We start from the raw sequence: 16,683 nt of genomic DNA on the forward strand, positions 1-16,683 counted from the left end.
GTTGAAAATAAATTGAACTATCTGTACTGTGTAAAGGCAAATAGTAGTCTACCTATACTGAGGCTAGAGGCCTAGAAAGGAGTAATCGTCTTTATAGATACTGGCTGGTTTTATTGATGTATTGCATTTTCCAGAGCTAATTTTACATAACTATTCAGAGAAAATTATGTATTAGTTTGTCATTTAAGGAAAAAATATGTGATGGAAACTTGTCAGGATGGAAATTTGCTCTGAAGTTCTTACCTAAAAGCCAGAAGAGTAATAAAAACACAATGTAAGATAAATGTTTTTCTGATTTGACTTCTAGACGATTCAAAGAAAGTTTGTATCTATAACAAATGATTCAGTCAGCTTTCTTGGTGAAAGTCTACAGCGCATTGGAACAAAGTTTAAAAGTTCTCTGGAAGTGATGATGTTGTGTTCAGAATGTCCAACTGTCTTTGTGGATGCGGAAACGGTAAGAATCTCAAACTTGCACATTGGAATATCTGTCTGCTTAAACATTTCATGTAACATACAAAATGATGTTTTAATATGTGGAAAAAAAGAAACTCTTTGAAATCAGAAGGGAATTAAAATCTTAAGTGGCCTCTATGTATCATAAACACTGGAAACCATCAGTGAGAAATGCATTTTCTCAAAAAATAGACTCCAGCTGTAACAGTGAACAGTAGAAACCACTGATAGTAGAAACCACTTTAATTTACTTACTGCTCTTTACCTTCCCTGCTTGTTCATATTTATTCTATGTTCTCTGCACAGGTAAATAAAAGGAAGACTACTTATCTAGCAGCAATTTTGCCTTTTTATATTATATTGTTTTATGTATACATTCAGTGATGCATGAGAAGAACATTCTTGCTACAGATATACAATGAGAAGACTTTGAATTATTTGTTGTCATGCAAGTTGAAATCCTGGTTATAATAGATACTAATCAAAGAATTCAGCTCAATATTCAGCAGCGGTCAAAAACACCCCCTGTGCTAGAATTACCAAGAAAGGAGACAACAAAACAGGAAACATCACTTAGTTAATGTATATATTCCCAGTATACCTACATCCTGAATTTTGGGTGCAGTTTTTGGTCCTCTGCTCTCAGAGCAAAGGTAGTAGCACTGGACAAGATAAAAGAAAGATCACAAGGATCATTAAATATATACATGTAAGATATGAGTATGTTTATTTTTTGTCTAAACTGATGTTAAGGGTGATCAAATTAAGCCTGCATTGACTTACAAAACATACAGAACCAAGGTCCTTCATGTGATACATAATCAAACTGTGAAATGCTGTTACTTTTTATGGTTCATGTTCATGTTTTCAAAAAGCCACTAAAGAAATTCATGGAAGAAGTAGCCTTGGGCAGATGCTTTAAATATGCAGAACAACATGTTGACAGAAGCTAAGAAAGCGCTCTGGGGCAGGTGGATCACCACATGTTTGCCCTTCTTTAAACAACTGCCATTAGACACTGACAGCTGCAGGGCTGAGGCAGGTGGATCTTTGGCCTTGATACCCAGTGTGAGACACTTCTCCTGACCTGCGTTTTTTCCCTTGGTACTAAGGAGCAACTCTTTCTTAAGCTCTCACTTAAGAATATGAGGACTAAAAAAGGATGATACAGATAGTGCATTTCAAACCTGTGATGTTTTTTTGTTTTACTTATGCCACTTTAAAAGCAGTAGAGATTTACCAAAAAATACATTTATTTGGGATAAGAAGCCACTAGAAGAGTTACACTAGTGCCTAACTAAAACAGCATGTATTTTAAAATAAAGCAGCAAATATATATAAACACAAATATAAAAAGGAATAATAAATATAGCACACAAATACTTGTGTGTGTACATGCACATACACACATTAGTGTTGTTATATTGACAAATACTATATAAATAAATCTTTCCTCTCCAAATAATTTAAGTGAAATGAACCTGCTCGCGAGATTAATTCTCACTGAAAAAGTACAGATCTCTTAATGTGTGCGAGGACTGACCAGTGTGAGGGAGGAAACATCATGTTTAAAGACTTATTACATGAAGTTTCAGGGGAAGAACTATTTAAAAGCCTAAGTGAAAATAAAACTTCTGGGAGAAATTGTGTGGAAGAAAGCTGAGGTGGCCGTCCCTGAGGGAAAAAGAGATTCTGAAACCATGTTAAAAGGGGCAGTCATTAATAGTAGGAAATTCTTCAAATATCCAGTGGACCCTGCTTTGACTGAGTCCTGTTTCTTACAGACTGAGAAGCTTTTTCTCTTAGTATAATTTGTATATTGAGGAAGGCAGGTAACCCTCGGTGGATATTCCTTAGGTTGCTACAGGAACAATCTAGCAGCAGTACCTTTCCTTACTTCTACAGGCTGTTCTCTTTACATTAGTGGGGTGTGTGTATCAAATATCATTCTTCATTATGAAAGATGTAAAAATTGCTTTTAAATCTGTTTCACATGTTAACTAGGTACTACTTGTCTTATTTTGGAATCAAAACTGTTGTTCATTGAATTAAGTAAGTGGTAGAGCTACATGTGTTAATTCACTTACTCAAAAATGTCACAAATGGCATGTGCCCATCTAATTCTAATTTGTTTGTTTTTCCAAATATGACAGTGCAATTCTGTATTATGTAATTGAGATAGCAGACTGTATGGATCATAGTCAGATGTTACATGACTACAGAGTTGATTTCTTTTGTTTTCCAGCTACTGTCCTGTGGCCTGCTAGAAACATTGAAGTTCAGTGTTCTAGAGCTCCAAGAACACTTGGATACCTATAATGTCAAAAGAGAGGCAGCAGAACAGGTGAGTCTCTTACATCTCAAAACAAAAATATTAGAACCTACTCATCAAGAAAATGTTGCAGATCCTTATTTTTCATCACAGGCGTCTAAAGGTAAACTGTGGGAAAATACGAAATAAAATCCTGTTTCCTTTACATACTACTATTCTATGTAGTAGTATCTATGTATAATCTGAACCTGAGGGATTTTTCTTATGTGTAATTCATTTTTGTTGCATGTTTCTGGAATTGATTTTTAATATATAGCACTGCATAAATCCACTAACAGTGGGAAAAGCACATTCCTAATTTAAAAGTCCTCTTTTAAAAAATATTTAAGTATTTCTAACATGAATATCAATAAATAATGGTTTTGTTTTTTTTTTTAATTTAGGTTCTGCTTATTTTATTAGACTTGGTATTCACCTCCAGATTAAGACATTTACAAGTAACTATCTTTATGGAATTCCAGGTGGATTAACACCCACAGTATTCAAGGATCAGGTCAATATATTAACAGGAATCAAGAAAGCAATACATTTATCCTAGTACAGATACTGACTTGTTTAGCTGAATAATTCTTTAGACTTCTTTTTGGTGACTGAATCTCCACTGACAGTAATGAGGGTTATACAGCTGTGTCACACACAGAAACATGTAAATTTAGGGCTCATCTTACAGCAGGATCTCATTGAGGAGATGTTTATGTGTTGTTTAGAATAATGCAGTTTAGTTTTCAAGGTAAATGCTAGTGGAAAAGTTACATTCTTTTTCCAAAGAAATGCAGTTCAGAAGTTGAAAATTTCTGTAACTAGGGTCTGTATATTTGGTTTTGTGAACCTGTGCTTGAAGTTCAGAAAGTAAGATACAGGTAAGATTTGTATTTCAAGAGCCAAAAGAAAACATGGATCTACAATCAGTTTTGCAAATAGAGGGAGAGAGAGAGAGAGAATACATGGAGATTTTGTTATAGAGAGGATTATTCCTAGGAAAATTGAGCATGCTGTAGTTTATTCATCTCAGCAGCCTGTGAGGCCATGACAATGGCAGTATAGTGACACAAAACAGAACCAGAATTCAAGCCATGATGCCTTGGCAGAGCTATATTTTGCAGCACAAGTGGCTCCATGTTTCTTGATCATGCTGAGTTTATTAGGAAGTTACGGCCTTTGCCTTGCAAAGATTGCTGACAGCTCATCTGTTGAATAGACCAGACATGCACTTTTTTGTGGGAAGATCTCAAAAGAAATGTGTTTTCCTTGAAACCAATGTTGAAGTATCCCACACAGCTCTGTGAATGTACATAAACTCTTGGCAGGACCGAGGCCAGCATGTTTGCCCTGCTCTGTGGTAATAACAATTTATTTGATCTAATATAATGAGCTACATTTTGCCATGTAGGCTTAATCAGAAACAAAGTGCTTATCTTATGACTAAGATTATTTTACTCGATGTAATATTTAATGTCTGGCAATCTCCAATGCATAGTGCTATCAGCACTCCTATGAGAGCATAATGTATTTCATTCCTCCTTTTAGAGAGCAGCCCTGAGGCTCAGAGGGTATAACTGATTTTCCCTATGGTCAGACAGGAAGATTTGTGACAGGGTAAAAAGGGATTCGTGTGTGTGTGTGTAATTAGAATGATGACTATCCAAACATGGAGGAATTTTACATCAACTCCCTATTTAACATAGTTTATCACAGCAATAACGAGTGGTATTGTTTTGTTGAATTGTCAAAGTATAACAAATTACAATTACATCCCTTTCAGATTGCCACGAATTCACTAAAGGTATTATTATCTAATTTTGCACCGCCACATTTCATACTGACATAAATCCATGCTGGATATTAAGAACTTCTTTGTATTTATTTTTACTAGGTAAACAAATACAAGTATCAGTTTGGTGGCCTCTGTCATTATATCACAGTGAAGGAGTAATTTTTTTCTGTCAAAAAGGGAGTCCAGTAACATGTTTCTGTAGTCAGCCTGTCTTCTGCCACAGATTTGTGAGTGACTGGAGCAGGAACAAGGTTCATAGGGTTAAAAGGATTGTTCTGAAACAACTGAGAGCATTTTGTCAGGGTTTTATTTTTGTTTAATCATTTATGAATAAAAAGAAGCAGTACTGAGAAGGAAGAAACTTTTAGCTTTGACCAGTCATCTCTGACTCTCGATAGCATGTTGTTTAGACAATACAGTGCATCATTTAGGTGGTTATTTAGCACGTTAATTTAGAAGAAGTGACTATCTCAAATAATTTACTTTCCTAAAACATTTTAGAAGTGTTTCTTTAGTTGTTGGCCCTCTCTTTCTAAGGTTTGTCTTATATTAAATGTAAACTAAGAATCTTCTTAGCTATGTCTTAGATCCATGTTTTGTTGTTTTCTTACTCTGTCCTCTTAAACAAAGTATAGGGAATGATTGAACAAGACTTCCTCAGGTAAAATCTGAATTTCTTGTTGTTACACACAGCTGTGCTATGTATCCTATTAAATCTGAAAGTATTGAGGCAAAATGCTTAATCAACTTAATGCTTACCCTTGCTTTTTTCAAAGAAACACACAGGAAAAATTATCAAATTAAGTGGTTTGGCTATGTAATAATAAAGTAAATAAAACTTTTACCTATGCAGCAAGATAAGACAGAAAGGTACCTGTAGTGTACAGGCTGTTTAGGGTGTAATCTGGCAAACCAACCTGTGCTATGACCAAGACCAACCCCATACTTCCCTGTGTTATGCTTTCATCAACACTTTGTAGGAAATACATGGAGGAAACATGAATAGGTACAAAGCAAACACATAAAGAAGGTGATTCTGTCACGCTATTCCCAAAGAAGAAAAAGTAGATCTTTCTACCATGCTGAATATACATTCTGTAAAAATTCTTAACAAATTAATTTTGTTGCCTTTTTGGAGCTATTGTTCTATTTTCTTGCAAGGGGACTGCTTAGATTTCATGTGTGTATTAGGGACAAAGATACTGAATCAGATACATGCAATAGAAAATACAAGCTTATACACACAGCATTCTAGGCACACCCTTTATTCAGACTGGTTCTAAGATTTTTAAAAAGATCTTAAAAGAATTTGTGAAAAGAAATACTAGCTTCCCAATTGCTGATGCTGTTTGTTGCAGTACAAACCTATTCTGTCGTCCCTGATGGAGGCTGTCTGATAAAAAGAAAAATGAGATTTGCTGTGGATGTTGGTATCCATGTCACTAATTGAAACTGACACTGCAATGTTCAGAGAATTCCATTTCTCCTCTTGATGAGCACACAGGCCTAGTTAATTCACTAAGTAACCTTTATTAAATTGAGCAGATGGGAAATCACATTTTTCTTGCATCAGACAAAGGTTAGAAAAAGGTTACAAGATTCCCTCTGAGATTCAAGATACCAGAATTTAGCACGTGCAGTATGCTAAATTATTCTTCCTTGGATGTATAGAGCCTATTCTTAATTTCAGATGATATTATGGATTTTAGCTCAACATGATGCATTCCTGTTTCAGTAGTACCCTTGCTTGCAGTTGTTTGCACTGTACAGAAGAATTTGCTGGGCCCTGTATCAATGGGGTGATAAGGTTGTATTGCTCAAAAAGAACTTATTTAATTATATAAATGCTTTATAGTAACACAGATATTCATGTGAATGCCAGTACACATGGAGGTTATTTTTTGAGAAATTTGCTTGGTTGGTAAAAGGTAGAAAAATAAACTGCCTGCTGAAATTAATAAACTTGTCTGCTAAAGGAACTGGAGTTAAATGCAGCCCTGAGTGGAACCTGCAGGTTTGCATTGTGTAACGCAACAATAATTAATCTCCTTGGTTTGTATGAACTGGAGCTGATACTAAACTCCCACTGGAGAATTTGGTTTTTTTCATTCCATCCTGTAAACCTGAACTTAAATATACTTACACAAGAGAACTGTATTTCCTTCTGTTTCTAAAGTAGTCCCAAGAAATGTAACAGGCTTATTCTCTAATGTGAATTAGTGCTATATTTTTAAAGGCTGACAAATCACATTGGTATAAACCTTGTGCAGAAGATAAAGAGAGGGATGTTTCTGCTTCAACTCTCATATATTTGCCTGTGACAGTATCAATTCAGTCATGGGTTAGTATTTATGCTGAAGTGTACTATCTCCATCTTGGATAAGGAAGGCTACAGGAAATAAAAGCTACAAAGTGATATATCAGAGTGCATATCATCACTGCAAACAACACTGGTAAACAATTTATTTCATACCACAATTTCTTACATTATCTGAGAAACGTACAAGACAAAGTGTCTTAAGCAGTTTTTTCAGTTTGCTGTTTCAGAAGATGTTTAGTGTTGTTTATATTTATTTTGCAGTGGCTAGAAGACTGCAAAAGGACATTTGGTACTGATGATGGTATTCATGGGACTAACACAGATGCCCAGGTAGGTATATGTCATTTGTGAGTCTCAGGATATGAGATTAAAAATCATCTTTATTGCACAAAAATTCCAATATTTGTAGAGAGATTAAAAATGTATGAAAACCTTTTCATTTCAGTTATCATCTTATCTTTTCAAAGCTCAGAGTCTCATGAAGTGGCAATAAAAATGGGTCTTCTTAATAAAAGCTGGCAATCTGTCTTGGGTTCTAGACTTAATAACACTGAGTAGATAAGCAGGCCAGATACCATCTGTGTACCAGCAAGTCTGCTTTTCTGCTGCTGTTTCTAGAAGGAAAAAAAAGATTAAAATTCTGGTTATATGCTCAGGTACATTGTCTACACAAAAAGTTCTACTGAATTTAATATATTTAGTACTATAGAACTACATAAGACCTTTCTGGAGACAGTATTTGGGTGAGAAGTAACAAGAAGTAAAGTAGCAATATAGCAAAAAGCTCATTAAACACTTCTGGCAAAATATCACCTAACAGTAGATTAAATAACCATTAATATTAGTTGAATATTTTGTATGTATTTGCATGGCACCCATCCATGTTTAATATTACTAATTGCTATAAAAAGTGATAGCTTTTCCCAAAATGGAATAGGACTGTTTTGTTTGTTTTTTTTAATAGAATAGCTGCATAATATTGATACAGTAAAAAAAAAGCAGATCCAAACTCCAATTCTAGTAGGTACAAGGAGTCTGATCTGAAGTACTGTGGTAAGGACAGTGAAATATGTAAGAACTGAAAGTAGCAGATGAACTTACCTTTTCACAATGACAGTTTGACAAAAATCTCAAATCCCAGCTGAGAAAGAAGGAATTTTATTTCTTTTATTCAGTTGAACTATTCATTGATGCACTTGGTCGTGTTTCTGCTGCTGAAGATGTAGCCTTCAGCAAGAGATATGTTTACTGTATCTTTGGACTATTTCTTCTTTTATACAGTTTTCTTTTTCTGTTCTTCATATATGTACACATTTGGGGCTTTTTAATTCAATCACAAAATTAACCTGAATTTTTAGAGTAGTTAAACGTGGTAATATAATGTTAATTTTTATACTGCATTGAAGTTGCACATTTTTTTAAAAAATCAAGTGAATAGGCTTTGGTAATACAAAACCAGCAAATAATTGGCTACTATTTGAAAGGACTTTATCTTGCCTATGAACACATACTTTAGTGTATTTTACATTAAGTATACATGTTTGTATACTGACTGGTATATCTTTAGAAATAGATAACATTTACTATGACAATACAGTAAATGCTGTATATGAATTAAATAAAAAACAGCATTTTATGTATTTCAGTCCATAGTTATAATTTTGTTTACATACACCAAGAAATTGTTCTAACATTTAGTTGTCAGAACAGAACCATTCTTACCATGAAGGTAAATGTTACTGTTCCTACTGTGTAGCTGGGGAAACTAAGAAATGGAAGACATGCAGGCTTTCAAATCACTTGTACAAGAGAATCTAAGATTCCCTGGCAAGGCAGTTTGGCCCGTTCTTCCCTGTTTCTGCAGGGTTTGAAGATAGCCTCTGAAAATAAGTTTGAGACCTGATTATTACTTGTGGGGACTTGTTTTGATTTTGGTTTTTAATCTTAGCCTGCAAGGGTAGCATGCTGGTAATTCTTCAAAAGTCCTTGTAAATGGAGTGTGAGGCTGCTAAGTCTAAGCAGTCAACCAGTTAATACTAAAAATGTGTAAGTGTTGTCTTGCTCAGGAAAACAGATAATTTTTCATTCACTAACACAAATAAGATTTTCTTACTAATTTTTAGCACTGTGGTCCATGCAGCTAAGGAATAGTGAGATTAATTCTGTTCTGGCTTGTGCATTGCCAGAGGGCTTGCAAGTAAATCTAATTATTCAGTTCTTGCTATTAGTACATGTAAGCCTGAAAGAATGCATCTGGACTCTGGCTAGACTGTTTCTACAGGACATGCAGGTAGAAAAATCAGATTATTTCTCAAGTAAGCACGTATGTGAAAGACACTGAAGCAGTACAAAGCCATTTTTAAAGGAAAACCTTCCCTGAATTTTTAAAAGGTAGCTATCAAGGTGTGTTTTGGGGGAAAGGGATTGATTATGGCTTAGAGAAATAATGAGACTTGGCTTTAAGAACACTAGAAGTTAATGACTAAAATGATTAAATAGTCAATCCTGCCATTTCTCAAAATATGATTCTCTGTGCTATATTAAAGTGAGTCATCTAAGTCATGTTGACTTCTGCAGTTCAAGATCTCATGTCATCAGTGTTCTGTGCATCAGAAATACAGTAACTGTGCTGAGTATATAATAGAACAGAGTGCAGAATGAAAACATGCACCATAACAAAAAGATGCAATGTTTATAATCTGGGAAGCACATGGGATATAACTTACCATAACATCATGTACAACTATGTGCTTTGTAAAGCTCAGCTGCTTCTGTCTGTTGGGAGTCAGACATCTGCTGCATCTTTGTATGTTTTGCTCTCAGGCACATGCTGTGATTCCAATGGGGCTGCCCTGTGCAGGAATCATTTGAGTGATCCTTGTGGGTCCCTTCCAGCTCAGGCTGTTCTGTCATTCTGTGATTTGGTTTGCTATACTGTACATGCCTAAGTGCCATCAATACTCTCAGTGCTGTACAAAGCACAGGAGTAGCAAAGTTAACATCCCTAGTGTGACACATGTATTTTCTGACTGCTTCTCTCCCTATCCCTCTTCCCCAAACATTTTTTCTGAAATGGCTTGTAAAAACCAAGTGCAATTACATTACAGAAATCTCTTGGAAATGTTGAAAATTGAGTTTAGCAAGCCCAAGAATTTCTAAACTGATTCAAAATCCAAATTAACCTTGCATCTCCAATTTTAAAATGCATTATTTTTGTGTCAACTATTGTGATGCAGAACAAATAAGAAACTTTGTACTGATGCTCAGATCTAAGTGTCTTTGATTTTGATTACCTTAAATTTGTGCACCTTTCAGACTACACAATGTATAAAGACCAGCCAGGGTTGCAAGAGTGTTATTCACGCTGTGAGACAACAAAGTGAATACTTTTTATCTTCAGTTATAGCAGCAAGTAAATTTACATTAAATTCAGCCTGTTAATATTTTTTACATTTAGGATATATTGGGAGCATGTTACTTGTATTTCTTCTTCCATTTTACCTGGGACATCTTTTACCCTAATTAAAATTATTTCCTACACTAATTCTTGCTCTTTTTTTCTTTCTTTGTATTTTTGTGACCTGCTCATCTTCTTGCTTAGCAAATGGAAATTCTAGCAGTAAGTGACAGTTCTTGATTTATCAAATACTTAACCATGCCAGTCACCAAACTGGTCTCCATCTGTCTTGTCCATTTGTGAAATAATGATGTCTTGTCCTAGACTATTACAGAAATGCTGTGTGCTTCAATTTTGCATCATCTAACCCATTAGACTGTTGGTCCTTTATAGATAATAGGATCCTGTAGTCAGTAGAATGTTATAAAGATTATTCCATTAGCACTAGCTTTTATGTCTGTATGTGAAGCAGTATTAACACTGTCTGCATTTCTGACTAGTGTTTTAGAGGCATAAAAATGGAAACAAGACAGTGTGTAAATTAATACTGCTATTTCATTTCATAAGAATATATCATGTGTTATTTTCTAAAGCAGAGTAAGGGCTACCTTTTATAAAGAAAACATTCTTGACTCCAGGAATGGAATTATTCTCCTCCTACTCTGCTAGGCAGTGTAAGCTAAGGGCCAGGTTATATACTTACAATATAAATATTAATGGTTATGAAAGATCCTATACTTATGGACCACAACTGCTTCTTTTGGATATTAGATCTTGAATTTAAAACAGTAAAATATCAACAATAAAAGTAAGTCATCTGTGAAACTCTTGGTTTTAAGATATGAAATCTTGAAATGTTCAAGACATTTCAAAATGCCTTTTGAATCACTTTCACATCCCATTCCACCTCTCTTCTTGGAAATGTAACTTATTAAAAAGTGAACTTTATATCTCTCTGAGAGGCTACTTGTAAATTTGAACTGAATGAAGCTTTCACTTGCTTTTCATTAGCTTACTGTATGTTAGCTTCTAAATACTTCTAATTTTGCACACTCTATACTGAAGAAGTTGTGATTTATTGTGTCTTGTACTGGATACTAGGAGGTTTGCATTTCCTGAATATAATAGTGTTGTTTACATTTGTAGGAGCTGGAGTTGTGTCGGAGGCTATACAAGTTGCATTTCCAGTTGCTGCTTCTGTTCCAAGCCTATTGCAAACTCATCAGTCAAGTAAAAACAATCAAAAAAGAAGCAGAGGTAATGAAAACCATGCCATTCAGCAAGTAATTGTTGACATTTTAAAAGCAGACAATTTAAAACACATTTTGATAACATTTTCATCAGTGGGACATCCTTTAAGAAACTGGAAGAGGGTTCCAGCTGTTTTATAGCCAATTAATAAAATATTTATGTAGAGCTTACAAGAATTTTCTGAGATGTTCAATTATCTGTGTTGATTTTTGTACAGCTTGAAAGCTCTTTTAAAAAAGACAGGAACGTAGGGAGTCCAGTGATGAGGATTTTAAATATTTCAGTGGCACTCCTGGTGTATTCTAATCAAGCTACAATCAAGGCACATCAATTCCTCTCAGCAGAGCTGAGCCTTTCCATCGCTCTGGTGTTTCCTATAGCAAACACCATCACCAACTGTTTCATTTAACTGTGTCACTTCGGCCACCATTCAGTTACTCTGCAACCTTAGTCCCCATCCTAAGCACAATTAGTAGTGCATTCTCAATGACCCTATATGTTCATCACTTGTATTTCCAGATTTTTGTAGAGGCTGAAAATAAGTTTGTGTTTGAAGAACGCTGTGGAATGTTGGCATCAAATCAGTCCTACTTCTTGCCTTAGTTCGTCAGATGCAGAATCTGTTTTACTCATGCTTTGCAGCTAAAGCCAAAATATATTATTATATACACTGGGTGCACTACTTCCACTGTGCTGGGTCACCAGTCTTCCAGATTTTTTCCTTCATATTTAACATGTCCTTGTAATGACACCATTGCTGTCATACCTTTCTGAAATGTTTCATTCTTCTTGTCAGCTTATTAAGTAACATAAAGAAAAAAGAAATTTATTTTTTGAAATAAATTTTAAAAGAACTAAGCAACTTCATCAGGGAAAGCCCAAATAATTGTCATGCACGCTTGGGCCACTGAATTTACTGTATACTTAAGCAACTGCAGAAAATACTTGGGTGTTCTAGTTCTCATTATTGCACAGAGGAGGAAAAATAAAAACTTGATCTTCTGAAAATTATTTTGGCTTGAAATACATTTAAACTAGAAAAGATAACTTAATACTTGTTTTAGGTAATAAACATGTCTGAAGAACTTGCTCTTTTGGAGAGCTACCTGAAAGAGGCCGAGGCAGTGTCCGACAGTGGTATCGAAGAGATTGAAATTGCAGAGGCTTCCCAAGCTAGCACAGAAACAGCTATTCACTCCCTCATTGAATCCCTGAGAAACAAGGAGTTTGTGTCAGCTGTGGCACAGGTCAAGGTTTTCAGGTAAGCCAAACTGCATGTTATTTTCCATTGCATTTTCCTGTCTTCTGTTCAAATGTCTGGTTAAAGAACATTTGAACATCTAGAGTTTTTTTAATGTTTAAATCCAAACTGTGTGTTTACAGGTCTATTTGGCCCCACGACATCTTTGGCAGTTCTGAAGATGACCCTGTTGAAACGTTGCTGCACATCTATTTCCGTCATCAGACACTTGGCCAGACTGGCAGCTTTGCAGTAGTAGGCTCTAACCAAGATATGTCTGAGGCCAGCTCAAAGCTGATGGAACTTAATCTAGAAATCCGAGAGTCTCTCCGCATGGTGCAATCCTGTCAGCTTCTAGGGAAGATCAAAACAGGAATAAATCTTGTCACCACTGGATTCTGAAGAGCTGTCACTTAGAAAAGAACTGATGATGAAAACACTTCAGGCTATTATTGAGCACCTTTCACAAAAAAATCAAAAAAACAAACCTCCAGCAAACCTGGCAACCAACACACTTTTATCACAGCAAGAAACTGTTTCATCAGAAGTAAAATCCTGAAAATTGAAGTGAACATCCTACTTGACTGCTCTTTCTACACAGCAGCCTGTGTGGCAGTAGTATTTTTTTATTAAATTTATGTATAAAAACTACATGAAAGGAAAAGGGCTTAAACATGCATAGATATGCATTATTTTCTGTTGTAACAGAACTGTAAATGATGTTTGCAACAACAGCCTCTACAGGTTGGATCAATATTGCAGGTGGGATGAGGCTAAAATCAAGGCTGGTTTATTTTGGCTGAAGACCTGCAAGGCTTCCTGGCTTTCCAGAAGCAGTAGATAAAACCATCAACTAACACCTAATGAGATACTTTGCAACGCCATGAAGAGTGTGCAGTCAAACATGAGTAGAATGACATATGACTGCAAAAACCATTGACTTCTTACTTTTATTTGCTTTTGTTGTCTGTAATAAGGAAATAATGTGTGTGAGTTAGAATGTATGGCTATGTGACAGTTGTTTTTTGAAGGTATGGATGATTGTTAAATAAGGTCTCAGAGCATGCTTAAAAGAGCTGCAAGATTATTTTTGAAGAAATTTTATTTTATTAGATCTAATCCTCATAGTGTGTAAATGTTAGGACATTTAATAATATTTTAAACTGGGATTTCCCAGTGTTTCTAAAAGAAATAATATATCTGTTAACTTTATTGGAATGCTGCTCAGTTCTCTGACCAGTGCTTATGTTACAAATACTGATAACAACTAACCAAAAAGTAGCTGCCTGCAGAGACTTTAAAATGTATATTAAAGATATATGCTGCCCATCAGCAATTCTCATTAGAAGTTAACTTATTTTATTCTGTATATATTCTAGAAACTGTATAGTGCAAAACCAGTATTTTTTCGTGTAAATTTGTGCAATGCACTGTTAAAACAGTAGGTGTATAAAGCTATGAGGAGAAGGGGGCATTCCTCTTGGTAGTCACATGCAGTACTTGCAGCCTGAGTAGCCTGCAGGGTTTGAAGAGTTTGAATGCATGTATATGCATCTTCATGACTTAACTGAAGCCTAAGGAATTGGGACTATAGAAAAAAAAAGACAAAAAAAAAAAAAAAAAAGACAAAAAAAAACCAAAACCCTGACTACCAAAACATGCAAACAGGCAATATATTCATAGTTCAGTGTCAAAGTCTGTAGCATAAAACAAACTGGATTCTGTTGAAACCAACAGCATTTTGTAGGGAAAAAAAAAAGAAGAAAAAAAAAAAAGAAAAAAGAATGTAGTCCCACAATTCCTGTTATTTGAAAGGAACACCCAGTATTTTTATATACATCCCTTACCCACTGTGATTTTTTTTTAATGGGCTCTAATTCCAGAGTTTAGAATGTAGAATTGAAATTGTTAGCTCTGCCTTTTTGGGGGAATTAGGCCCCACTAGAAATGTAATTATGCTGAAATGCATTAATTGAAGGCACTGTGCACGCTGTTGGACTGCTGACAGTAGTTATGTTATTCTAACAAGTTCTGTCAAGGCACATTCATATTCACTGTATTTTTTTCCCCCCCTGTCCCTGATAAAATTGAATTATTTTGATGGTTTTGTGGTACTGTAGATGGTGTTCTTAATTATTTAACTAGTATTTACAGGGGAGAGGTGGTTTTATTTAGGGGCGCATTACACTTTTATTTACATCATCTTTTACCAGCTTTTTTTGTAAAAATAAAAAAAACATTGTATCTCTCATTTTGTGTATTTTTACAAGCTAGAGTTTAAATACTTTAGCTAAACACTGACAACAGAGGCCTGGGTACCCTAAAGTAATTTTTTTCCTTTTAGGTCCTGTCACTACAGCAGCATTTTTCTAGGCATCTTCTGAAGCTGTTAATGGATTTCTCACAAAACTCAAACCTGCATTCATATATGTAATTCCTGATGTTACGCATCTTCCTCCATTTATAATGACTCCACTGCTAGTGGAGCAGAATCATGTTAGCTGACTGTCTTTTGATATTGCTTTAATTTCATTAAGCTTTTCAAAAATTACTCCATTACTGCACAAGCTGCCACCCTGCGTTATCTGGTACCAGGTCTGTGCCGAACCCAAAGCTGTGGTAAAGCCATCTAGAAACAAGAAAAACATCAGACATCTCCTGTAAGGCTGAGCTAGCATGTGCAAAAGAATGTCATGAAAAAGCTGTACAGAGCAAGTTCAGGATATCTTTGAAGAACTGGCACCATGAAGGCTGTTCCCTTCCAATTTGCATAATTACAATAGGTCTTCTTCCTGCTGAGTCTAGGAACCAGTGCCCACAATCAGTGTGTGCTGTCATGGACATGACATGGCAGTAAAGCTGAAAAGCAACTAGAAAGTACAGAGTTGTACTTGGGCATCAAGCAGTAAAAGCACTGAACATATTTATGTAAGAAGGATGACATGTAGAGCTACTCTGGAACTAAAGAATTCTGCAGGATTAAGGAAAGCTTGTTTAACATGGCTGCCCTCTGCATTGTTCTCCTCCAAGCCACAGAGCCTTGCAATAGCTGATGAAAACAGGGGTGACCTCCTTGTTGCTACTGCCACATGGAGCCTTCATCAGCTGCTGGTGAAGCACAGTACCAACTACTGCTTTCACTGTAGTTAGTGGGGACAACAGCATTTAAGTTGTACTAGCTTTCACTTTGGGCTAGTACTGATAACCACATAAGAGTCACCATATTCACAGCAAGTAATCCTCAAAGCAATGTTTTGTGAGGATGCCTGTATAAATAGGAAGCATTCAGCTGCTCATATTGCCATGACTTCATACTGACATGGCACAGAGCTTCAGTTCTCTGACCTCATTACCAAGGTAATGCATGCATCGGGAACAGACTACAGCTACTAGCATGGGGAAGGCAAACAGGAAAACATTGAGGAACGTCCTTGGAGGGGAATATGCTCAAAAATAGACATCCCAGATCACAGCTGCAAGTGCAAACTGAGGCAATGGGGCCAGGTGGCTGCAGAGAGGGCCCCAGGTGCATTCCTCAAGCTGGAGGCTTGTCACTGTTCATCACAGTAACTTCAGTTGAGTACAAGGCACATGCATCTACAACAGAACAATGCCCAGCTGTGGGGAAATTGAATAGGGCTAGGATAGAATCTGCTGTGAAAGTCTGTGAGCTGGTAAAGCAAGGGATATTTCCTTTTACTGTGATACATGGAAATACTTCAGGTAGAAGCATAAAATAGAACTGTGCTCTACTCTGGAGGAAGTAGGTCTACTTGTTCCCAGAATGCTTCACACTGCTATAATAATGAATACAGCAAGAATAAATAAAATTACTTGGCAAAAAATTGACACTAAGGCATTAAGCCTACTGCAGCAGGTTCAAGGGGCATATTGAAACAATTTACATCAAGAT

General features: G+C 35.8%; 1 protein-coding gene across 9 annotated transcripts in view; it reads left to right on the forward strand.

Moving 5' to 3' along the window:
* Nucleotides 1-15,021, forward strand: part of FRYL (FRY like transcription coactivator) — a 165,290-nt gene extending 150,269 nt beyond the window's left edge. For 7 of the 9 annotated variants that reach the window (XM_056490339.1, XM_056490336.1, XM_056490337.1 and 4 more), the window contains 7 exons: nt 308-457; nt 2,702-2,800; nt 7,144-7,212; nt 10,484-10,501; nt 11,426-11,536; nt 12,595-12,791; nt 12,914-15,021. In XM_056490339.1, the coding sequence (XP_056346314.1) occupies nt 308-457; nt 2,702-2,800; nt 7,144-7,212; nt 10,484-10,501; nt 11,426-11,536; nt 12,595-12,791; nt 12,914-13,172 (903 nt within the window). In that variant the 3' untranslated portion in view covers nt 13,173-15,021. The remainder of the gene's footprint in view (nt 1-307; nt 458-2,701; nt 2,801-7,143; nt 7,213-10,483; nt 10,502-11,425; nt 11,537-12,594; nt 12,792-12,913) is intronic. The other 2 variants (XM_056490331.1, XM_056490334.1) reach the window with 1 other exon arrangement.
* Nucleotides 15,022-16,683: the final 1,662 nt, after the last annotated feature.

This window comes from Oenanthe melanoleuca, chromosome 4, assembly GCF_029582105.1.
Source record: "Oenanthe melanoleuca isolate GR-GAL-2019-014 chromosome 4, OMel1.0, whole genome shotgun sequence".
Classification (NCBI taxonomy): Eukaryota; Metazoa; Chordata; class Aves; order Passeriformes; family Muscicapidae; genus Oenanthe; species Oenanthe melanoleuca.